Consider the following 21,034-nt stretch of genomic DNA (forward strand, 5'->3'; position numbering starts at 1 on the left):
TTATATTTGCTGGTTACTCCATCACAAGAGAAAAAATTCAACTCTTTCCTCAAAGGTCTTCATCACATGTATTGGATGTCTCAAAATAGAAGATAGTTTCATATCAGAACAAGCTTGCAATAACTTCAGAAAATGTATTTAGATTCTATACTCACAAGTTCGTTATTGTGATTGAAGTAAGGGTACATAAAGTACCTTTGGCATATGCGGCTAAAATAATTTTTGTACTAAATTAATCATGTTGGGCCCAACGATATGTGTGTACGAAAGAGGTATTCTGTTTCGGAAGGCCTTCACTTTCTTTCTGCAGTATTTGAATCTCGATGTCTATTGTGTTAGGTTAAAAATTGGAGGAAAAAAAATGAACACGAGTAATAATATTTATGACGAGAAATGTCAAAAGATGCTCAATTTTAGTAGTAGGCTAGAGCAATTTTTGGTGGAGACAATATTTCTCTTCGCCTAATGCTGCTAGTGGTGATATGTTGAGTCTTTTCTTATAGTTCATTTTCTCGTATTTGTTAAGCTTGGAATATCAAGAATCTAAATTTGACTAACCAAGTAAAAAACACGTACAAGTGTTTACACAGTTACGGAAATGCCAGAAGTTGCATTTCTTAAATAACAAAGCCCATCTAAAAGTGTTTCTTCACACTTCTAGAAGAAGCTAAGGGCAAAGGATAGCCCGGTGCACTAAGCTCCCACTATGGACTGAGCCAGGACTTTCACTAAGGGGGATCAAAATATAAAAAAATAAATCTACGAAGAAGGCAAGGGGTGTCAATATGTAATACGTGTACATAAAAAGAAAAACTTTACCTAGCTACACAGTGTAACTTTCTGACAAAGGGGCGTCGGTTGATACTCTTCAGCTACATGTGGCTCCGCCACAGCGCAGGACACTTCTAGAGGAAGCTAAAATTAAAATTGTCCCTTAGCCTTATTCTGTCACCAAGCCAAGTATCTAAACATGCACAGCCATGACATCTTGATATATCACTGTAGGCAGCAGGGCTTCAACCTTGTAGAGGCTGCAAAAATTAAGACTGTCATACCAGTATTCTTTTACCATTCCATGAATTTAACATGAGCAATCTTGGCACATTTGTATCCAGTTTGTAACTGCAGACAGTGGTTTGGCATCCTTTCATCCAAATATTAGCCAACGACAATTCCATCTCAAAAGACAATGTATTACCAAACAAATGAAATGGTATTAAGCTGATGAAAAAATCTAACGTAACATCTTCATCAAGGTTGAAAGTGAAACTAACATGATATAAAGAGAAATTAACTTTCATAATTATTTTTCGATCTAAACAGTCAACCTACATACATATTATAATTATTTCCCTAATGATACCTATATTAACACTTATATATTTTATTATTATTTTACTCATGATACCGATTTAAAACTTTATCGTTATTCACTGATTATACCTATTTCAAGCTCCATGAAACATTTATGAAGTTTCAAGCTCTACGGACTTTCTAAATCCAGTATAATACTTGAAGTTTCGAATTCCAGCCTCTGGTGATGGGGTTGTTCCGTGTCTTAGCTAAGAATATTTTTATCCAATTATTATTTTCATATAAAAAATAACTACTTTCTAATTACATTTGAAATAATATTTAAAATTTAAATGCTTGCTCAAAACCATTCCACCTAATTTTTCGAGAAATTGATATAAGTAGTTGTACACCAAAATAATAGCCAGTAAATATATATTTTCTTGTATATTGACGTATAATATACATAAAATGTACATTTTTGTTATATACTCCCTCCGTTTACTTTTACTTGTTTACTATACTAGAAATAAAATTTCATTTTTACTTGTCCACTTTAGCAAATCAAGAGAAAGACAAACTTTTTTTTTTCTTGTTTTACCCTTAGTATTTTTTACTCATTTTCAAATCATTTTCCAAGTCTATTGAAACTATACATCAATTAATATGACTATTATGATGAAATATATACTGCATTTACTAATTTTTAAGGGGCGTGTAAAGTCAATAGCGGACTAGTAAAAGTGAACTAAGAAAGTATATTATATATTTTTTTATGAATTTGACTAGCGAATATAATTATTTTTGGCCGACCAGCCAAATGTGTAACTTGCCCGAATTTTCCCAAAAGCGAACTTCATAATGCTAGTGCTAAAAGGCAACTTTTTGCGCGGATTACCCTTCATTGGCTCTGGTCTTTAATTTTTGCCCCACAAATTACTGGTCTTTAATTTTTGTCCTTCGCTCAAAAAGGTGGCCGAAAATACCCCAAAATTCTGGGTTCAAAAAGAAAAAAAATCGCAAGGCAAGACTTTGCAAAAGTACGCTTTAAAAGACAAAAGTACCTTAAGGCATAACTAAAGTACGCATTTTATGCGGTGAAACGTTGCCTTGGGGCATAACTAAAAATCTGCGTTTTATATACAACAGTATTTGGATGCGTGACTTTTAGTTTTGCCTTAAAGCAAAGTCTGCCTTATGCGGTAGACTTTTCGCGAAGCTTGTCTTGCAATTTTTTGTTTTTGTTTTGATGATTAAACCGTGGTTCAAACCCAGAACCTCGGGGTATTTTAGGCGAAACACAAAAATTAAAGACCAGCAATTTGAGGGACGAAAATTAAAGACCACCCCCAAAGAATTAACAATCGTGCAAATTGCCCGCTAAAAGGGCTAGGTCCAGTACCAGGTTGGGCTACGTTTGGGTCATACTTAATAAGCCCAACAATTTAACCCCAACAGAGACCCTAGCCCACTTAGTATATAAAAAGAAAAGTGAAGCAATGAAAAGAAAAGCTGTTGTTTTTAGGGTTCATCAAAACGTCTAAGGAATTCAATTCACAATGAGACCTCTAGATGAACAAGAAACCACACAAGTCTTCGAAAAGCTTCACAAATTCGTAGGTAACAACCTCAAAAACATAGTAGAAAACCCATCACATGAAGGACCAGACAACACACCTGGTCGTTACTGTTTCCGTCTTCAAAGCAACAGAGTTTATTATGTCTCTGAATCCCTCGTTAAACGTGCCACAAATATAAAACGTGACAACTTAGTTTCATTGGGTACCCAAATAGGTAAATTCACTAAAGGTGGTAAATTTCACCTTACTGTACAGTGTTTGGGTATGTTAGCAGCACATTCGAAGCATAAAGTGTGGTTGAAACCTACTTCAGAGATGAGTTTTTTGTATGGTAATAATGTTTTGAAAGGTGGGGTTGGGAGAATTACTGAGAGTATTAGTGAACATGATGGGGTTGTTGTGTTTTCGATGTCGGATGTGGCGTTGGGTTTTGGTGTTGCAGCGAAGAGTACTCAAGATTGTAGGAAAATGGATCCTAATGGTATTGTTGTTCTTCATCAAGCTGATATTGGTGAGTATTTGAGGATGGAAGATGATCTTTAAATTTGGATTTTGGGGGGTTTATGTTTGTGTAATCCAATTTTGGCGTCGTTGTATGTTTGCCCAAGTATGAGTTTTCAGAAAACTTTTATATTGAAATGGATAATTGCTTACTGGTGGAATCATTCTTTCTATTTTTCTTGCTTTAATTTCTTAATGCGAACTTAGAAAATGTTGGCACTCATGGTATATAGTTCAGCCACATTCCCTAGATCACCTGCTCTCGATGTCAACTCTGCTCTTGCCTTTCTCCAATAAAGCTAACTAATGCTAGGTTTCTTATTACTTGAGATCAAATCAAGCTCAGTGATACGTGTAGTGTAGAGTTTTAGGTTCAGTTTGAGTATATTGTTGGTTTCTTTGTTGTTTCGCGGTTTACTTAATTAGAAGTTATTATCTGCTATGATGTTAAAGTTTCAATGTCATTTACATAAATTTTTGGTGTGCTGGAGACTTTTGGCATGAGTGTATGAGTTTCTTTGTTTTTGTTTTGTCTATTTACTTCAGGTTTTACTTGAGACTACCATGTGATATATGATTTATCTTTTAGTTATAAGAAATTTGAAAACAATGTTAATAAAATGGCAAAATACTGTCCAGACTCCAATATATAGTCTCTTAATTTGCGTGTAGTAATGAATAATGATGTGTAGACACACGGCATTACTCTATGGATTAAGATTCATGTTTATGAGCAATCAGTGGAAGTGTAGAGAGTGTCATTAAGTAGTGAACGTTGCACATATTTGGTTGAGTTTTCTTTTTCTGTTTGAGAGGAGAATAAAGTCATAAACTAAAGAAATATTAAAAGCAATTGAAGCTACAGGAGATGCAACTTAAAACTGCCTTGTCGTTTTTTTTTCTTCTGCATGAAATGATTGATTGTTTATTACTCCTATGAAATAAAGAAGTGTAAAAGTGGGATGTGTTGACTGGACCCTGAATGGAATTCAAATGGACTGTATCTGATGTTTTTTGGAGCAAACCCTGCCGAAAATTGTTTCTTAGATTAACTTTTGTTGCAAATGGATGCTAAACAATAGAAAGTAGAGACCTAAATTATCAAATATCTGTTGTATGAAAATAGTCCTTGACATTGCAACTTTTCTACCTTAAGAAAGATTGGATGATCACCTTAACTTTAACTTCTCCAGAGAGTGTTTCAACCATGGAAGGTATCACAGGTAATTCCTTTGCAAGACCAAGCTGCCCACGCTTAGAACTTTCCTAAGGGCAGCATAAATGGCACCTGCTGGAAATCCGGCTTGAACTCTCACTTTATTAATCCTTCTACTCGTTTTGGTTCATTCCACATTTCTCTGACCACGCTCAACAAGAAGATTTCTGTGTTAGTAATACAAACACCCTATAACCCCCACCCAAGCCTAAGGAAAAGAAGAAAAACAAGACGGTGAAAACAGGACAGAGGAGGAAAACATATGAGGTTCCTTGGAAAACAGAATTATGCAATAAATGAAAAGGTCGCTTCATGGTTTAGTTTCCTACCAAACTACTGAGTAACTTGCCACTATGCCGTCTTTCTTTGGCAATAGCATCTGCTCTTGTGCTTGGTCACTTAGGTGAACCCTTGCACTTACACGACTGCACCTTATTTTTTTACGTTTTTGAGTTGAACAAATTCTATGGTTAAAAATATTCTTGGACTTACACAACTACCACTTTCTATATTTATACATTTCTTCTGTATACTTTGACCTAGGTATATAGGTGTTCTTGCACCTCCTTGCACGCCAAATTTTGTAGTTAGTAACATGATTATGTTAAAGATAGTGGTGCTCTCCCCGTCTTCAAATTTATGGGCTTGTCACAGTTGATGTTGGCTGTAATAGGACTATGTTATACATGAAGAGTAATAATTGATTTCAGAACTGATACCTTATAGGAAGATTGTGAGTGAGGGAGGCAAAGGAAGTATACAGAGGTTACATGTTATCCATGGAGAATCCCCTTTTTAAAGGTTTTCTTTTTGTTTATTTCTTTATGTAACCTACCTTGTCTTTGCTAGTTTTAACATGAATATGACTCATTGATTATGAAGACTGTTCAACTAACGGAGCTATGAGCATTCTGTTATGTACCTTGTGCTTGTAGTCATCTATTCTACCTAATCTTAGGTAAAACATGTTTATCAAATTGCGTGGATTGCCCTTCATACGGACTGGTCTTTAATTTTGTCCCTCAATTCGCTGGTCTTTAATTTTTGGCCCTCCTTCTCATTTAGTGAAAATTTGTGGGCTAAAGTATCCTTTTCGCACCAGAGATTCTGGGTTCGATCCCCAGTAGATCGAAAATAATAATAATTTCGCACGGAAGTTGGGATCCCACACGCTGGGTTAATCACTAAGGTCTTATACAATTTTCTGTTGGATGATTTCGATCGGGGATTTAAACAGCCTTCCCCTATGAATAAGAAAAACGGACCTTTATCTCCTAAAGCTACTCATTAGGGAATACCGGCCAAATTAGTCTGTCTGCTGCTTTCTTTCATAACAGAGCCGTTTGGAGGACCCTCTGATCTATCAATGGAAAGATCTCCATGTGTGGCGTGATAAGGAATCCTAGAAAAGATCGTTTGAGACTCCCTCCACGGTCCCACGAAGATCTCTACGTACTTGTCCAGCACAAGTGAGATCTTTCTCTTATTTTTCTGGTTGCATTGTTTTTTGAAGCAGCGGAGTTCTTTATTGCGACGTGTATATGCCATCCTTCGTTTTGGTGTTCTTCCTTGGTTATAACGATAGAGTTGCCTTTGAAAGAGTCCTCTCACTACCAACCAACATACATCATCTGGCTGCGCTAGTAGAGTAGGATTGACCCGTAATACAGAACCTCTAGGCGTAACGTTTTGCTTAATACTAGAATCAAGAATTGAAACATAGCATCTGAGGTTGCATTAATCGAGGATACACGACAGAAGGAATTGTTCTATTTCCAAACTTCACCTTCATAGGTTTCTGTGAACCTATGTCTATTAGGGCGAAGTTACATAGAACCTATGCCTTGTCCGACAAAGGTGTGTGGAAATGAAGTTCTGTCTTAATTTCGCAACTATGCCTATAGGCATAGGCTCTATGTAGTTTCATAGAAACCTTTTGTTGTGTCCGGCATAGTTTCTATTTAACTACATAGCGAATGGGCATAGTTTGTATGAACTTATGCCTGCTGATTTTTTTTTTTTCAAACTCTGTTTGGGTTCGAACTCAAGATCCAAACGTCAGGGATATTTTCGGTCACTTTTTTGTTACTTAAAAGTACCAAGGATAAAAATTAAAGACCCACAATTTGAGGGGCAAAAATTAAAGACCACCCCCGAATAGAGGCATTCGTGCGAATGACCCGATGATGTTTTACTAAAAGCAGCACGTATTGGAGAATATTCGATGATGTATATTTGAGGTTATCGATAACTTCAGAAAAATCTTATATTTATATGTGTGTAACCTTAGATAAGGGCTATATATTTCCTGGGAACATTGATATACAAATGTTGTCTGGGGCAATTAGCGTCTGCTCTTGTGCTCGGTTACTTGGGTTTGAATCCTTACGCGATTGCATCTTATTTTTTTCGTTTTTGAGTTGAACAAATTCTATGGTTATCCTGAGAAAACAAAAAAGTACCGCCACTTCTATATACATTTCATCTATGTACTTCGACCTAGGTATGTAAGTGTTTTTGCACCTCCTTCCTCCTTAATAGATCCACTAGACTTTGACACCAAAATTTTGTAGTGTTAATAATTGGCATAATTATGTTAAAGATGTTCCCTTTTTGTTTTTCTCTTTATGTACCCTATCTTATCTTTTCCAGTTTTGACATGAGTAAGACTCTTTGATCTTGAAGCCTGTGCAACTTACTGAGCTGTGGGCATTCTGTTATGTACCTAATTGTCATGTATTGAATTGATAATATAGCTATACTAAAGGTTAGCAGCACATGAAGTCAGGATGGCCGAGTGGTCTAAGGCGCCAGACTCAAGTTCTGGTCCTCGTGAGAGGGCGTGGGTTCAAATCCCACTTCTGACACAGAGTTTACTCATTTTAACCATTTATGTTACCCTTCTCCTTTTTGTACTTATTTGTTTTCGTTTTTCTTTTCTTGTTTTGTTTCCAGTTGAGGTTTTGATGAATTCATCCTATGTTACAACGTACAACCTTCTCTTGTTGATAATCATCGCCTTTTTGTTACATCACTTGTTTATATGTTAAAACTTTATTTCCACATAAATATATGGCCTCGAAATTCATCTGGTTAATTCACTAATTGAATCCAATTTTGGTGATCAACACTTGAATGTATTTATTTAGAATGGATTGTGGCTTGGAAAATAATTTTTCCATCACCCTGGTCTCCAACCATATGAACTGAATGCTTTGAAACTTACTGAAAATTTGACTCAATAATAATTAAGTTTAAGTTCCAAATAAATTGGAAATAACTATATGAATTTTTCATTTAAATTCATCTCAAATCGATATTTTACCAGATAAAAAATTTACTCGAAGTTATATTTTTACTGACATACAATTATTGATAGGGTTAAAGGAGTCCTAGAAAATATAGAAATGTAAATGTACTAACATTAACTAACACATAATTCAATTAATTGCTATAACCTATATAGATCTTTTACCTATATTTCCAAGCCACAATCCATTCTAAATAAATACATTCAAGTGTAACAAATATTGATCACCAAAATTGGATTCAATTAGTGAATTAACCAGATGAATTTCGAGGTCATATATTTATGTGGAAATAAAGTTTTAACATATAAACAAGTGATGTAACAAAAAGGTGATGATTATCAACAAGAGAAGGTTGTACGTTGTAACATAGGATGAATTCATCAAAACCTCAACTGGAAACAAAACAAGAAAAGAAAAACGAAAACAAATAAGTACAAAAAGGAGAAGGGTGACATATCGTGTTTGTCTATTTGAATGAATGCTTCAAATGAGACAACAACTTCAATGATGCTTAGGTTTAACTTCAAATGACATTCCTTATTGACCTTAGATCCTTTGACAAACGAACTTATTTCATTAGGGAATTTATGATTGAGCCACGTGAACCAGTAAATCGCTACTATTTCATTAAAGCCTCATATTTATCATTTCATAATTTAAAATGTAAGTGAGATCGAATAAATGAAAAGAGAGCCATTTTCAATCTAAATATTAATATTAAGGGTAATTGAAGTCTAATAGATGAAAAGAGGGTAAATTTGAACCGTTTGTAATACATTACACTCTAATAATTAGAGACATTTTTTTATCCTTTTCCGCAAAATATATTATAAATTGTGGTAGAGAAAACGCCATAAATAATGGTGAATCATTGATGTTAGGGTTCTTTTTTTACAAGAGGAACTTGAGGGAAAAAAAGCGGGGAGAGAGAAACAAGTTGAGGAATGGTTTAACGATTAAACTCACAGAGGTTTATGGATTCTGTACGCTGGTTGTATTAAAAATAGACGGAGACTAGACTCGATAAGTTTTTGGATAGAACCGGTAGGTGTATATATTTAAGGAACATTTTAAACCTACTCCCATATATAAAGGACTATTTATGACGTTTTTATCAATTGTGGTATATAGGGGAAGTGGATATGCAATTTCCCCAAGTATTAGGGAGTGTAATAAATATAAAAGACTTAAAGAATGAGTTCACGGGTTCAATAGAGACAACACTTAATTAAGGTATTAAAATAAAATAAAAAAGACAAGTTTAGGGGGCCCAATATGCATCAAGCCACTATAAAAAGAAGAAGATTATAATAGGAACAGAGATGACAACGCAACTGGAATAAGAAAGAAAGAAGTCGTTCCTCTCTGTCACAGATACGATCCTTCAATATTCTTTTATCTCGTGAGAGGGTAATTATGGCGACGAGCGGCAGAGATACACGACGACGTCGTATTGTAGAGCGTGGAAATGACAGATTAGCTCTAATTACGGGTCGGATCCCAACCCTAACATCTGAAACAGGATCGGATACGGGATCGGGATTGGGATCGGAAACTAGGCATTCCCACACGGCATCTTGCCCTACTTGGATTTCTCAAGATCATCAACCCTCTCCCGGTATTCTCCCCCTTCACTAATTTTATTGAGACACCCTTATATTAATTCACATCAATGGCTTCTTAATTGTTTGCTACGGTTAGGGAAAATTACGCTCTATGTCTACTGGGAGAAAATATTTACGCAACGTAGCCCCATTTTGAGTTTGTTACCCGGTTTAGCCCATATTTGTGTATAAACACCTTTTGTACACTTTTATACAAGATTGACACATTATGTATTATGCTTTCCCCCCCACCAGGTATAATGTTGGATAATATTGTATAAACTGAAAATATGGCTATGCGGCGTAATATTTTATGTTGGGCTGTATATATGTTCGATTGGGAAGTGATATTTCAATTTAAATTCCGTGTTTGTCTGTTTTGTTATCTAAAGTTTCTTGCTGGGAGGTATTATTTGCGGTTAATTAGTGTATTTTTTTCTTTTTTCAATTTGAATTTTGCGAGTTAATGGAAGTTTTGTGAAGCTTACGATTTAAGGAAGCAATGGAATTTTCTATGTATTTTTGATTGATATTTGTTAATGCTTGACCGGAAAGTAATATTTCAATTTGACGAAAAGGAATTATTTGCAGTTAATTGGTGGTTTACGTTGTTCTATTAGAATTTTGTGAGTTTATGGAAGTTTTTAGAAGCTTACAATTAAAGGAAGCACTAGAAATTGTATGCTCGGAAAAACAACTTTGATGTATTTGTGTGTGTGTATATATATATTGGTTTGGAAAATGCGTGTCTGGGAAATGGTCCTATCAATTCTTAGGTCAAGGTGGTTCAAATCGATGAAGTATAGTGTTTTGTTATGTGTTCGTTTTTGTAGAAATGAAATTATTTTTTTGCACATCCAGTGAAATGGTGTTAACATTACTTAGTTTATGTCCAATTTATTAGTTGGTAGGATGTCAATATTGAAAATTATACTCCTACCGTTGGTTGGAATGAGATTGAAATGGGTCGGTGCTATTAAAAGCCCTCGTTTTGTCGCTTAAAGCTGTGAAATGATGCGGAACTAGGAGTTACCGTTAAATGAGTAAAGCAATGCACTTTCAAACAATTACGCGCAAAATGATCCCAATGAGAAGTTGTTGGTTCTCTTAATCTAAATTTTGAATTCTTGGATTGATATATGTGTTGTTAGATATAGGATAGTGATATTAGTTTTAAAGATAGATAGTTTGAAAAAAAATAAATTCAAAGTAGATAGTGAAATTAGTTATTTAAGTTACAATTTGATTATTGTAGGACTAAATTCAAGTATGTTTGATATTTTTTATTTTTCGTAATTGAGTGTTTCATGTCAATGAATCATGCGCTGTTACTTCTTGCTTTTCGTTTCAATCCCCTTGGGCCTTTGCCGCTTCTTTTTGCGGTTTTAGCTCTTGAAAACACTGGTTTTTTTTTTTTTTTTTTTCTCCCACCGGCTACCAATTGACATACAAAATTTTCGATATTCTCCAAGATAGTGCTAAAATGAGGACTTTCACAAGAGGAATTTTTTTATAAACAGGAAATATAATATGTTATACAATATATTGCGCATATCTTGTTATTTTACTTCCATCCTTTCCAGATAACCTGATCTGTTAAGGGTCAATTTGGAAAGATTGGTGATTATTTACTTTTTTGGATAATGGATACAACTTAATAAGTACCAAAATATAGATTCTTTCACAGCAAACATACTAAAGAGATGTATAGAACACTATGGTCCAAGATAAATAAGTTTAATATAATGAAATACCTTACTTCGTAAAAAAGAGATACATAAGTCTAATAATTGAGAAGCTAAAGTAGACATTCAGTTAGGAGTGGAGGAATATTTCCATTTTTTCAGTTTGATACTGATAAAGAGAGCTGATGGTAAGATTTCCCTTTATACTTACCTCTAAGGCTGGATAAATGAAGAAGAAGTATTGAAAATGCAGTTATGGTAGTATCCTTGATTCACAACTAGACTTGGAAGCAATTATAAACCATGGCATATTTGGAGGTTATGAAATTCGGTACGCAGACCTCTTAAATTAGACAAATTATGACACTCATAAACAAAAAAACACAAAAGAGAGAGAGAGAGAGAGAGAGAGAGAGAGAGAGAGAGAGAGAGAGAGAGAGAGAGAGAATGACAATGACCAGTCTCTTCAGCGATTTATTCTTGTTAATTTGTGTTCATTTTTCTTGATGACTTACTAAACACTTCTACTCTTGTTACTACTTTTTAATGGGGAAAGCTTTTTATTTCTTGCTTTAGAAGTCAAAAATCAAGGGCTTTTCCAAACTGCGGCAATCAGTAGCTGTTGTATCTCCACCCTTGCAACAATATGTCCTTTAGATAACCCAACTTCCAAGTATTGAGGAGAAAGACCTTTACATCTGTGAACTTCCTTTACCTTAAAAGTCTTTCATTGATTTGATTTTAATGATTGTCGGATCCATGTCAGAAAGATCATCATTACAAAGAGAATGTAAACACCCTTCCGAACACCCCCCCACAGTGCTTAGCAGCAGTTCCCTCACATTCCTACCACATCTTCCTTGTTAGTTTGGACTATAAACATGTCAATGAGTCTGCTAGAAGCCTCTGCTTAATCTGACAGCAAAATGTATGTCAAAGATCTTGGTTCCCACTTCCCAGTTCATTCTATAAATGAAATTTTTAACCGACAGTGGTACTCCCTGCCTCACTCTCGTGAGTCAGGAAATATTACCATAGCTTTTTGTTATAAAATGTAATTTTGTCCAATGTGAAGGGAAAACTGTGTGAGCTTGGCGAGAGCTAAATGTCAGTGCGCTTGTGTTATTAGTGTAATATTGTGTGATGCTGTTTCTAGTGCCTGTGTTATAAAAGCTAGATTTACTATTGATATATCCTAAACTTGCTACAGATATATCCATGTAAAGCATGACATTGGCACTCTTCCACGGTCTTTTTGTTTCCCTTCTTGAGAGTGCTTATTGTACCCTTTTTGATAAAGGAGAGTGCTTATTATGTTTGTCACTAATTTATTGCTACTTCACAGTTTCTATTAGTGGGAGTGAGACCTGTGGACCATTTTTGCCCGATAGTGACCGTGGAATTGAGCCTAGTGACCATGGTGATCCTGATGGCAAAAACAGAACTACTCCATTTATGCGAAAATGTGAGTCAAACGTTGAAACCTCAAGTGCACCTGCCTTGGATCTTGATGGCAAAGAGCAATTATTTCCGGATTCATTTCCTTCGAATCCTCCACGCCTTTCTGCTTCTGATGGGGGTCATTCTTTTAACTTGAAGAGCAACTATCACAATATTTTCGCCCCAAATAAAATAAGTTCTGCAATTGCAGCTTCTGAGAGTATTCGCTTCAACTTTTCCCTTGTGGCTGCCATTTTGGTTCTTGTGTCCTATAACAGCCACTTCTTCAAGGTGGTCATATTTTTCAGACCTCTTCTGCTACTGCTGTTGACCAACATATCAATTATTATTGCGCGCCTTCTCGCAGAAGAAGCAGGGTCCCAAAGGAATCAAAAACCAGCAGCAAACAGTATCCCTAGCGCTGGTGTGGTTGATCAAATTGGGAAAGCGCTGGAGCTTGGATTGTTATTACAAAACGTTATGGGTGCACTGTTCATGGATTGCAGTATCTACTCAATAACAGTCGTTTGTGGCCTTTCACTAGTACAAAAGCTTGGCTGGTAAAGTTTTCCCTGGCTGGAGGATCGTAACAGCTGTATCATCTTAATAAGTTGTTTTGTCTCTTTTTTCCCTTTGTGTTCGCCTACATTGTTTTGAGAAACATTTTGCTTCTTTTCACTCACTCCCCCACCCACAAAACCCCAATATTCAATTTTTGTAGCTTCCTCTGAATTGAACTTATGTAGTTGTTCTCAAGTTTCTAAAGCATTTTTCTGAGATTGTGCCACGTCAGAGCGAGAGATTTGCTCCATTCTTTACTTATGGGTTCATGGTTGTTCTATCAAAATGTAATGGCTGTGTGGAGTGTTTAATGGAAAAAGGGGTCAATTGGTTTTGCGGCTCTTGAGATTTTTTTAATTTTGTTTTATGTCAAATCTTCCAAGAGATCTTTATTTTCCCATTATTGTCAAAACGGCACTTTAATAGTGTTTTAAGTCACCGTCTTAAGTTGTTAATCACAAGAAATGATTTAACATAGCTCTTTACAAATTGAATATAAGAAAATAACTCTACAGGTTTGGATTTCATTTTCAGATCAAGTGTAAAAATAAACATCTCTTGAAAATTTTGATACTAAATTGTAATGAATTACAAAACCAGATGACCCGCCACAATGATAGACAGGCCAAGCCAGCATATTAATTTGATCATCAAACCAATTTTCAATGTATTTGATTGCCTAATTTGGACGTGGAAGCTAATGAACAGAGCCACAACAACCTTTTTTCCGGCCTCTTCTACAAGATTTTTAGCATTAGAATTTGTGGATTCTTTATGTTGCTTGGGATTGATTACACTTTGTGAAGTTTTTGTATTATGATAAGCAGAATATGTAGGAGCTTCACCTTTGTCTGCGTTTATAAGCCGAATAGCCACTGCCATTTTGTATGGAAACTGACTTTTCACTTCCGTTTATTACAATCTACTCTTAGGGGTCGTTTGGCAGGAGGTATTAGAGAAAATAATATTGTTATTAGCTTTGGTATTATTAAATTCCTTGTTTGGTAGCGTTTTCAGCCTAGGTATTAGTTATACACCATATTTAGTAGGCAAAATACATCAAAACACCCCTAAACTATACCCGAAATGTCGATATCACACCTAAACTATACGAATGACCCATTACACACCTTAACATGTTAAAAGTGAATTAAATTGCCCCTCCACAGACCAAAACTGAGGCGAGTATATGTCCACATTTTTGAGCGCGTTGGAGCTGTAAAAAGGGCCATTATAATTTTAAAAAAATGGAAAATCAATTAAACGATCCTAATTAATAATCTCAACGAATCAGTTAAAATTTTCACCCACCCACAACCCATACCCGTCCTAAACATTTAGAACCCTAACTCTCCTAAATTGGTGAAGAACACGCTCAAATCGGAGCTCAACCCCAGTTGTTTTTGAATCAAAGGTAAGTAAATTCAACTTTATTTAGCTTGTTCTACTGTATAAGCTCAAGTATTGTTGTATTTCGCAGCTGTAAATATGGCATCGCTCGGATTCAACTTTTTTTTTTTTTTTTTTTTGTTGTTGTTGCATTTGTCTGTAATCTTTCATTTCGCATGGAGCCTTTGCTTAATTTGCTTTGTTTTTTTTTTTTTTTCTCTTTTCTGGTAAAGATTGTTATACAATGGCTAAAATAGGCTTAAGTAAGTTTTGTAAGCAAGAGGATGATCATGAGTTGAAGGACGTGCGATGCAAACATGGATTTCTTTTGCCATTGTTGACTTCTTGGACCCCAAGGAACCCTGGTAGAAGATATTGGAGTTGTTCATATTATGGTGTAAGTGAAATTTATTTCAAAAATTGAACTTTGAAGAAGTGAATTTGCCTTTCATGTGATTTTTGATTTTATTACATTTTAGGGTGCTAGATCATGTGATTTTTATCTTTGGAAGGATGTTGACATTGATCCAAGATCCAAATTTGTTATTCCTAAATTGGTGGGAAGAATTGGTGAATTTGAAGCATCATTGGAGGCTTTTGGTAAAGATGATTACAAGCCTTCTCCGTCAACAAACTCCGTGGAAAGCAAAATTGATATGAACAACATAGAAATTCAACTAGAAAATTTTGGAGAAGACATTAAGAAGATGAAGGAAAAAGAGAAGAAGTGGAAGAGCAAGTTGGCTAAGTCCAAGAAAAAGGAGAAAGTTCTTTTGATTTCGTTATTGTGTATTTGTATTGTAGTAGTAAGTTTTCTATTTCAAAACTTTTTTTTAGAGGTGTTTCAATGAAGTTGCCCTAAGCTCTTTTGTAGTTTGGCATGTCGTTATGGTTTATTTTGTAGTAGTAAGTTTTGGTGCTTTTGGCATATTGTTAGCGCACTTGTTAGTCTTGTAAACAACTTGTTAGTGTTGGCATTTTGTGGAATGAATTGGCAATGTTGGTCGTAATGTTGTTGTTGTGCAATTCTTAGTCTTGTGCAATTGCTTTGCAAAATTAGTAAGTATAAGGTATAAAACAGTTAACAAAATTTCATTTAACATTGAAAGAACTTTCATTAATCGAAGGCATAAAACATGAAAAGAAATAAAGAGACCTATTCTATAATTACGATCTCCGGTGCCTTCTTATTAACGAAGAAGCATATGCGCCCGCTGACCTCGCAAGCTTGAAATTCCAAAACATTTCCTCTTTGCAGTCCGTTGTCATCAACAAACGCCTTCCATTGCAAAGACGCTTATATGCACCCACTTTATATTGCATATAGTAGGCGTGAGCATTGTGAAGAACAATCGCTTCACGATCATGGTTTGGAAGGAATTGGAAAGTATGGGAAGGAAATATAAAGTCATCCTTGTCAACGTATGATTTTGTTAACTTCTTCTCAAATGTTGTTAGGATGGTAGTCATTTTTGGTTTGAGGGGTTGCAATGAGGATTAGTGAATGAAGTATGATTTAATAAGAATTGGGTGAAGCATTAATCACCAACCACCTCACTTAAAGAAGCCAAAGGAAGTGGTCAAAAACTTGAAAAATAAATTCGGAAAACAACTTACAATGACTTCAAAAAGTGTACCAAGACTTGACCAAAACTGGACAAAATCAGTGCCATTCAACCGAACAATAAAGGCTAACAAAACTGCCAACAATATAGATACAAGAACTTATTAGACATTGTAAAGCAGATATTACACACGTTAAATGCAGTCACAGCTGCATAACCATTGATCAAAAGAGAGTGACTTTACATAGACAAGAACTAACGTTAAATGCGATCACAATTGCAATTCAAGTGAGTACATCTATGCTAATTCAAGTGCGATCACCGCCCAAAACAAACTTAAATGCGATATATCTACCAAACCACTACATATAGTTAAGGCAAAATACATCAAATCACCCTTAACCTGTACCTAAAAAATATAGATTTGATGTATTTTTTCGTAGTTAACTTGACCAAATGCGATCAGTGCCTAAACAAAGTATTTGAAAAACAACTACATAGACAAATTCACAAAGCAGTCACAGCTGCCAAAAACATAAAGTAAAGCTAGAACTGGTCAAAAAAAAAAATGCAGCCACTTTTTTGACAATTTCACACGGCAGTGGTGTTGCCTTGGCTCATTTGTACAGCTTTAGTCCTGGTTTGACTCTGCTTTTTTCCTTCGTTATTTGGAGGTCATAGCTTGTCTTCTTGCCATTTCACACCACCTTGCTTTGTCTTTGAGTTCACCGAGTGACATGTTGCACTTGATTTGATGTTTCTAACCCTTTCACTAGGCAATCAGTACGCTCAAATGAATAGAACTACTTGTTAGTGGTACTTAATTTCAGAAAATGATATTTAATTGCTAAACATAGAACAGTCTTACATTGATGATAGTTGTTCCACTTTGTGTGTGCAAGACTCCCATTCCAACCATCTTTGGCCTTTTAGTAGCCACAGTCTACAAATTATACCAAAATATTAGCAACTAATTCAGCACTGAACTATACATGAAGTATGTGGAATTATTTACCTTTTCAGTTGATCCCTTTGGCCTACCCCTTCCTCTACCACTTGGAGCAGGTGCCTTTCTTGGGCCAGGAACCGAACTTGGGCCAGAACGAACTTGGGCGGCGGAGAAACACTTGCACTTGGCCGGCGGTTGTAGGCTCTCTAAGACATCTCCTTTTATTATGACCTGGGGTATGACACTTGCTGCATGTCATTTGAACCCCCCTTTTGGAGAGTTTTCCTGTTTTTTTGGGTTCACTTGCCTCTTTCCTCCTAACAGTCCTAGGCCTGCCTGGCATCTTCCTCACTTCAGGTGGTATAACAGTAAGATTTGTGGATGGTGGCCACATCTTCAAGTTCAGAACTGGTTGAATAAAGTAGCTATATGTCTTCATATAGGTATCTCTAGAATACCACTGAGAAATGTAATCCATTGGGTTCAACCTCTTGTGGTGAAGAGCGTGAATGCATGAGGACATGGGATGCCTTTCAACATCCATGCTCTACAAGAACAAGTTTGTCTAGGCGAGATCCACAACATGTCTAAACCGACCTTCAAGAACCTCATACTCGTATCGAAATTCCATTCAATCTGCATTTCATAGACCTTGCAAAGTATACTCGTCGAACTTTCAATGCCATTGGATAAAAGTCATGAATCCAATCATTTGTCACAAAAACTCCCTCATCCGTCCTACTCTCTTCATCATTTTGACTCTTATTTCTTCGAAGCATGGTTACTACGGTCTTGTGCCTTGCGACCAAGATATCCAAGAGTTGAAACATTCACCATGTTGTTGTCTATAATGTCACACTTTGTGGTATATTTCATGTAAACCTTGCTCCACCTTTCGGGGTTGTAGTACATCAACTTATCAAGACATTCTTCTCCCAAAAGTTTCATTTGGTCTAAGTTCTCATTCAGCTGAGACTCAAAAGTTGACTTTGCACACCTCTAGAAGCAATTCTTCCTCGCTAGGCCTCTGTATTTTTGGGACCAATTGGCTAAAACATGCCTAGCACACATTCTATGTTCAACATTGGGCAGCTGCTCTTTTATGGCACTTTCAAGACCCTGTGAGGAATAAAAAACAGGCAGTTAGTAAAGAACATTAGGGTAAAGAGTTATGAAATGAAGTGAATTCAACACTTAAATCTTACCTTCTGCATATCTGTTATAACAGCAATGTCTGTCCCATCTCCCAGCTGAAGATCTTTCTTTAAAATTCTAATAAACCAAGTCCAATTGTGCTTGTTCTCAACCTCAACTACTGCCCAGGCCAGTGGAATCATCTGATTGTTTCCATCTTTACAAACAGCAACAAGTAATTGACCTTTTGAGATTCCCTTTAAAAAGCAACCATCCAAACCAATGCACTTCCTACAACCAGCTAAGTATGACTTCTTCATTGCATCAAAACATATGTAGAATCCTCTAAACATTTTTTTTCCACCTTCAAATGTCTCATCACTAAGCCTAACTACACGGTACCACCGGATTTGATCTTAACAACTCATCCCTATAATCTAAAATCCTCCCAAACTCAAAACATGGTCACCCATCAACTCGGCCTAAAACCTTGTTTCTTGCTCTTCTACACACGCTTCTACCAACATATAGATCCAACTCCTTCTTAATGAAATAAACTCAAAAATCCTAATGTTTGGTTATTCCTTTATTCTCTCATTATAGTGACTAGATAAGAATTTGGTATTGCAAAGCTTGTTCCTATTGGTAGGGTCACACTTGTGAATTGGATATAGTTCTTCACCACAAAGTTGTTAGTCGTAGAGTCAAGACTAGCAAATAAAAGCCAAGGACAACCCTCTACACACCTAACCCTTACCTTTGTAGGTTCATTAATATATTTTTCAATTCGAACATGCTCATGACCGCATACTTGTAGCTGTAGGTTCTAAATTCATTAACACTTTCAAATTGGAGGCCTGTTTCCTACACTATTTTCTTGGAGGTTTTATCAAACACAACTCGTTTGTCACCTTTCCTTCTTTTTGCTTTTACTCTGCTCAACTACTCCTTCATCATCATCGATATGTCATCCGGATCGTCCCCAAACCGAAGCCTTCATCTGAGGGGTAATAAGGCTCATCACTAGGCAACTTACCTTCCATGGTGTCTCTATTAGCACCTCCAGATTCATCATACCCCACATCTGGCCCTTTTGGTCCCGAACCTAACTTAACATGTTAGGGACGGGGAGCTCTTTCACCCTCTTCCTTCTTTTTTTTTCTTTTTCCGGCTCTCTTTTCCTCCCTAAAAACCTCTTAGCTCCTCATCTACATCACTCTCACTATGTACTTCTCCTTCGTCAAACAATCCATTTAGGTATGAATCTAAATCACTACCGGTTTAGAAAAAATCGGGGACAACCCTAGTTTGAAGATTCAAGTAGTATGAGGGAAGTGAAACAGATTCATTATTAGTAGTAGGGGGATTTGATGCATCACAGTAGTGCTAGGGGCGGTGATTTGGTTCGGTGGAAGTATTAGGGGCGAGGATTTGATGCGAACGTAGTATTAGAAGAAAGATTTGATTCAATATTGTCAACAGGTTGGAGGAGTACAAGGGACGAGAACTTGGAGAGTTAGGTTGGAGAAGGCGTATTTTGAGTTGGTTCAAAAGGAGGTTCATTGAATGGCTCTAAATCAAAGATCAAAGGCATCAAAAGAGGGAACACCATTACCCCCAATGTCTTGACCGGTCACTTTATCAAAAGAAACATCACTTTCCCTCCACATGGGTTTATATTCTAATAAGGGTGGGACCACTGTGGCTCTTCAACCATGTGACACACAAAAGCCTCCAAAATATCCCCATCCCCCAAACATGCAGCAACTCGGGTTGTATCCCTATCACATTTGATTTCTACCAATACTACACTATCGATAAATTTAACATAAATGGTGCATTTACCAGGGTCATACCTTAATTCTTTCACACAATCAAGCAATTCAAAGTAAAAAAATCTATCTAAATCCATACGTGTAAATTCAGTTACTTGTCCACCAACGTAGGGATTTTTGCCAATCGTTAAATTCCCACCGTGATAAAATCGCAAAGTAATCAGTTCATAAGACATATTTCGACCTGAAAACAGTACAAATACTTCAATTTCATAGTGAATGAAATACATAACAACCAAATCGACATTTACATATTCAAGCATTTACCCGATATTTACACTGTAAATTTGCAGAAAAATTAAAGACGCAAAAAAACCCTAGTTCTAATCGCACAACACAGAAACAAAATGAGACAAGCGACTAACCTTTTAGTAACACAGCCGATGTTTGTCCTCCAAACGTCAACAAAAAAGCCAACTTCGAATCGATCGAGTTCAAAAAATCACCAACACTTCGATTATAGGTTTAAGATGAAGAAAAACTAAAAAAACTCTATCAAATCCAACAATATTGAGTAGGTAAAGTGAAAAAATATATGATTTAGGACCAATATTGAACGATTTGTTGTTTGTGGTATCGTTTGGTTTTCTTGAATTACGATTTGGGCGTCTGATGTGGGTTTGCGTGGGTTTGCGTGATTTGAAACGGGTTTGGGGTGTTAAAATGGGTATGTGATGTTAAAAATGGGTTTGGGTATTAAAATTAGTTTATTATGTTAAATATATTATAATACCGTGATTATAAAATAAATCAGTTCATTTAATACGTGGCTTCACCCAAGGGCGAGTGTCGCACACGCCATTCACTAATTGGGGGTTTTGGTCTGTGGAGGGGCAATTTAATTCACTTTTAACATGTTAAGGTGTGTAATGGGTCGTTCGTTTAGTTTAGGTGTGATATCGACATTTCGAGTATAGTTTAGGGGTGTTTTGATGTATTTTGCCTATTTAGTACTAATACATAGTAAACCA

At 36.0% G+C, this 21,034-nt stretch overlaps 2 protein-coding genes and 1 non-coding gene across 3 annotated transcripts; all 3 read left to right on the plus strand.

The window, feature by feature from the left end:
- The first annotated feature begins 2,791 nt into the window (after nucleotides 1–2,791).
- Nucleotides 2,792–3,866, plus strand: LOC132029827 (uncharacterized). The gene has a single exon (XM_059419209.1). It carries the CDS (start codon nucleotides 2,853–2,855, stop codon nucleotides 3,414–3,416), a length of 564 nt encoding a protein of 187 aa, XP_059275192.1. The 5' UTR covers nucleotides 2,792–2,852; the 3' UTR covers nucleotides 3,417–3,866.
- Nucleotides 3,867–7,373: 3,507 nt separating this feature from the next.
- TRNAL-CAA (transfer RNA leucine (anticodon CAA)) lies at nucleotides 7,374–7,457 on the plus strand. Its single transcript has one exon. It is a non-coding gene; the product is annotated as a tRNA-Leu (tRNA).
- Nucleotides 7,458–9,205: 1,748 nt separating this feature from the next.
- LOC132029828 (uncharacterized) lies at nucleotides 9,206–13,534 on the plus strand. Its single transcript, XM_059419210.1, has 2 exons — nucleotides 9,206–9,519; nucleotides 12,536–13,534. The coding sequence occupies exons 1-2, from the start codon at nucleotides 9,318–9,320 to the stop codon at nucleotides 13,192–13,194; spliced, it is 861 nt and encodes a 286-aa protein (XP_059275193.1). The 5' UTR covers nucleotides 9,206–9,317; the 3' UTR covers nucleotides 13,195–13,534.
- The last annotated feature ends 7,500 nt before the right edge of the window (nucleotides 13,535–21,034 follow it).

The sequence above is a fragment of the Lycium ferocissimum genome, chromosome 9 (genome assembly GCF_029784015.1).
Source record: "Lycium ferocissimum isolate CSIRO_LF1 chromosome 9, AGI_CSIRO_Lferr_CH_V1, whole genome shotgun sequence".
Lineage (NCBI taxonomy): Eukaryota > Viridiplantae > Streptophyta > Magnoliopsida > Solanales > Solanaceae > Lycium > Lycium ferocissimum.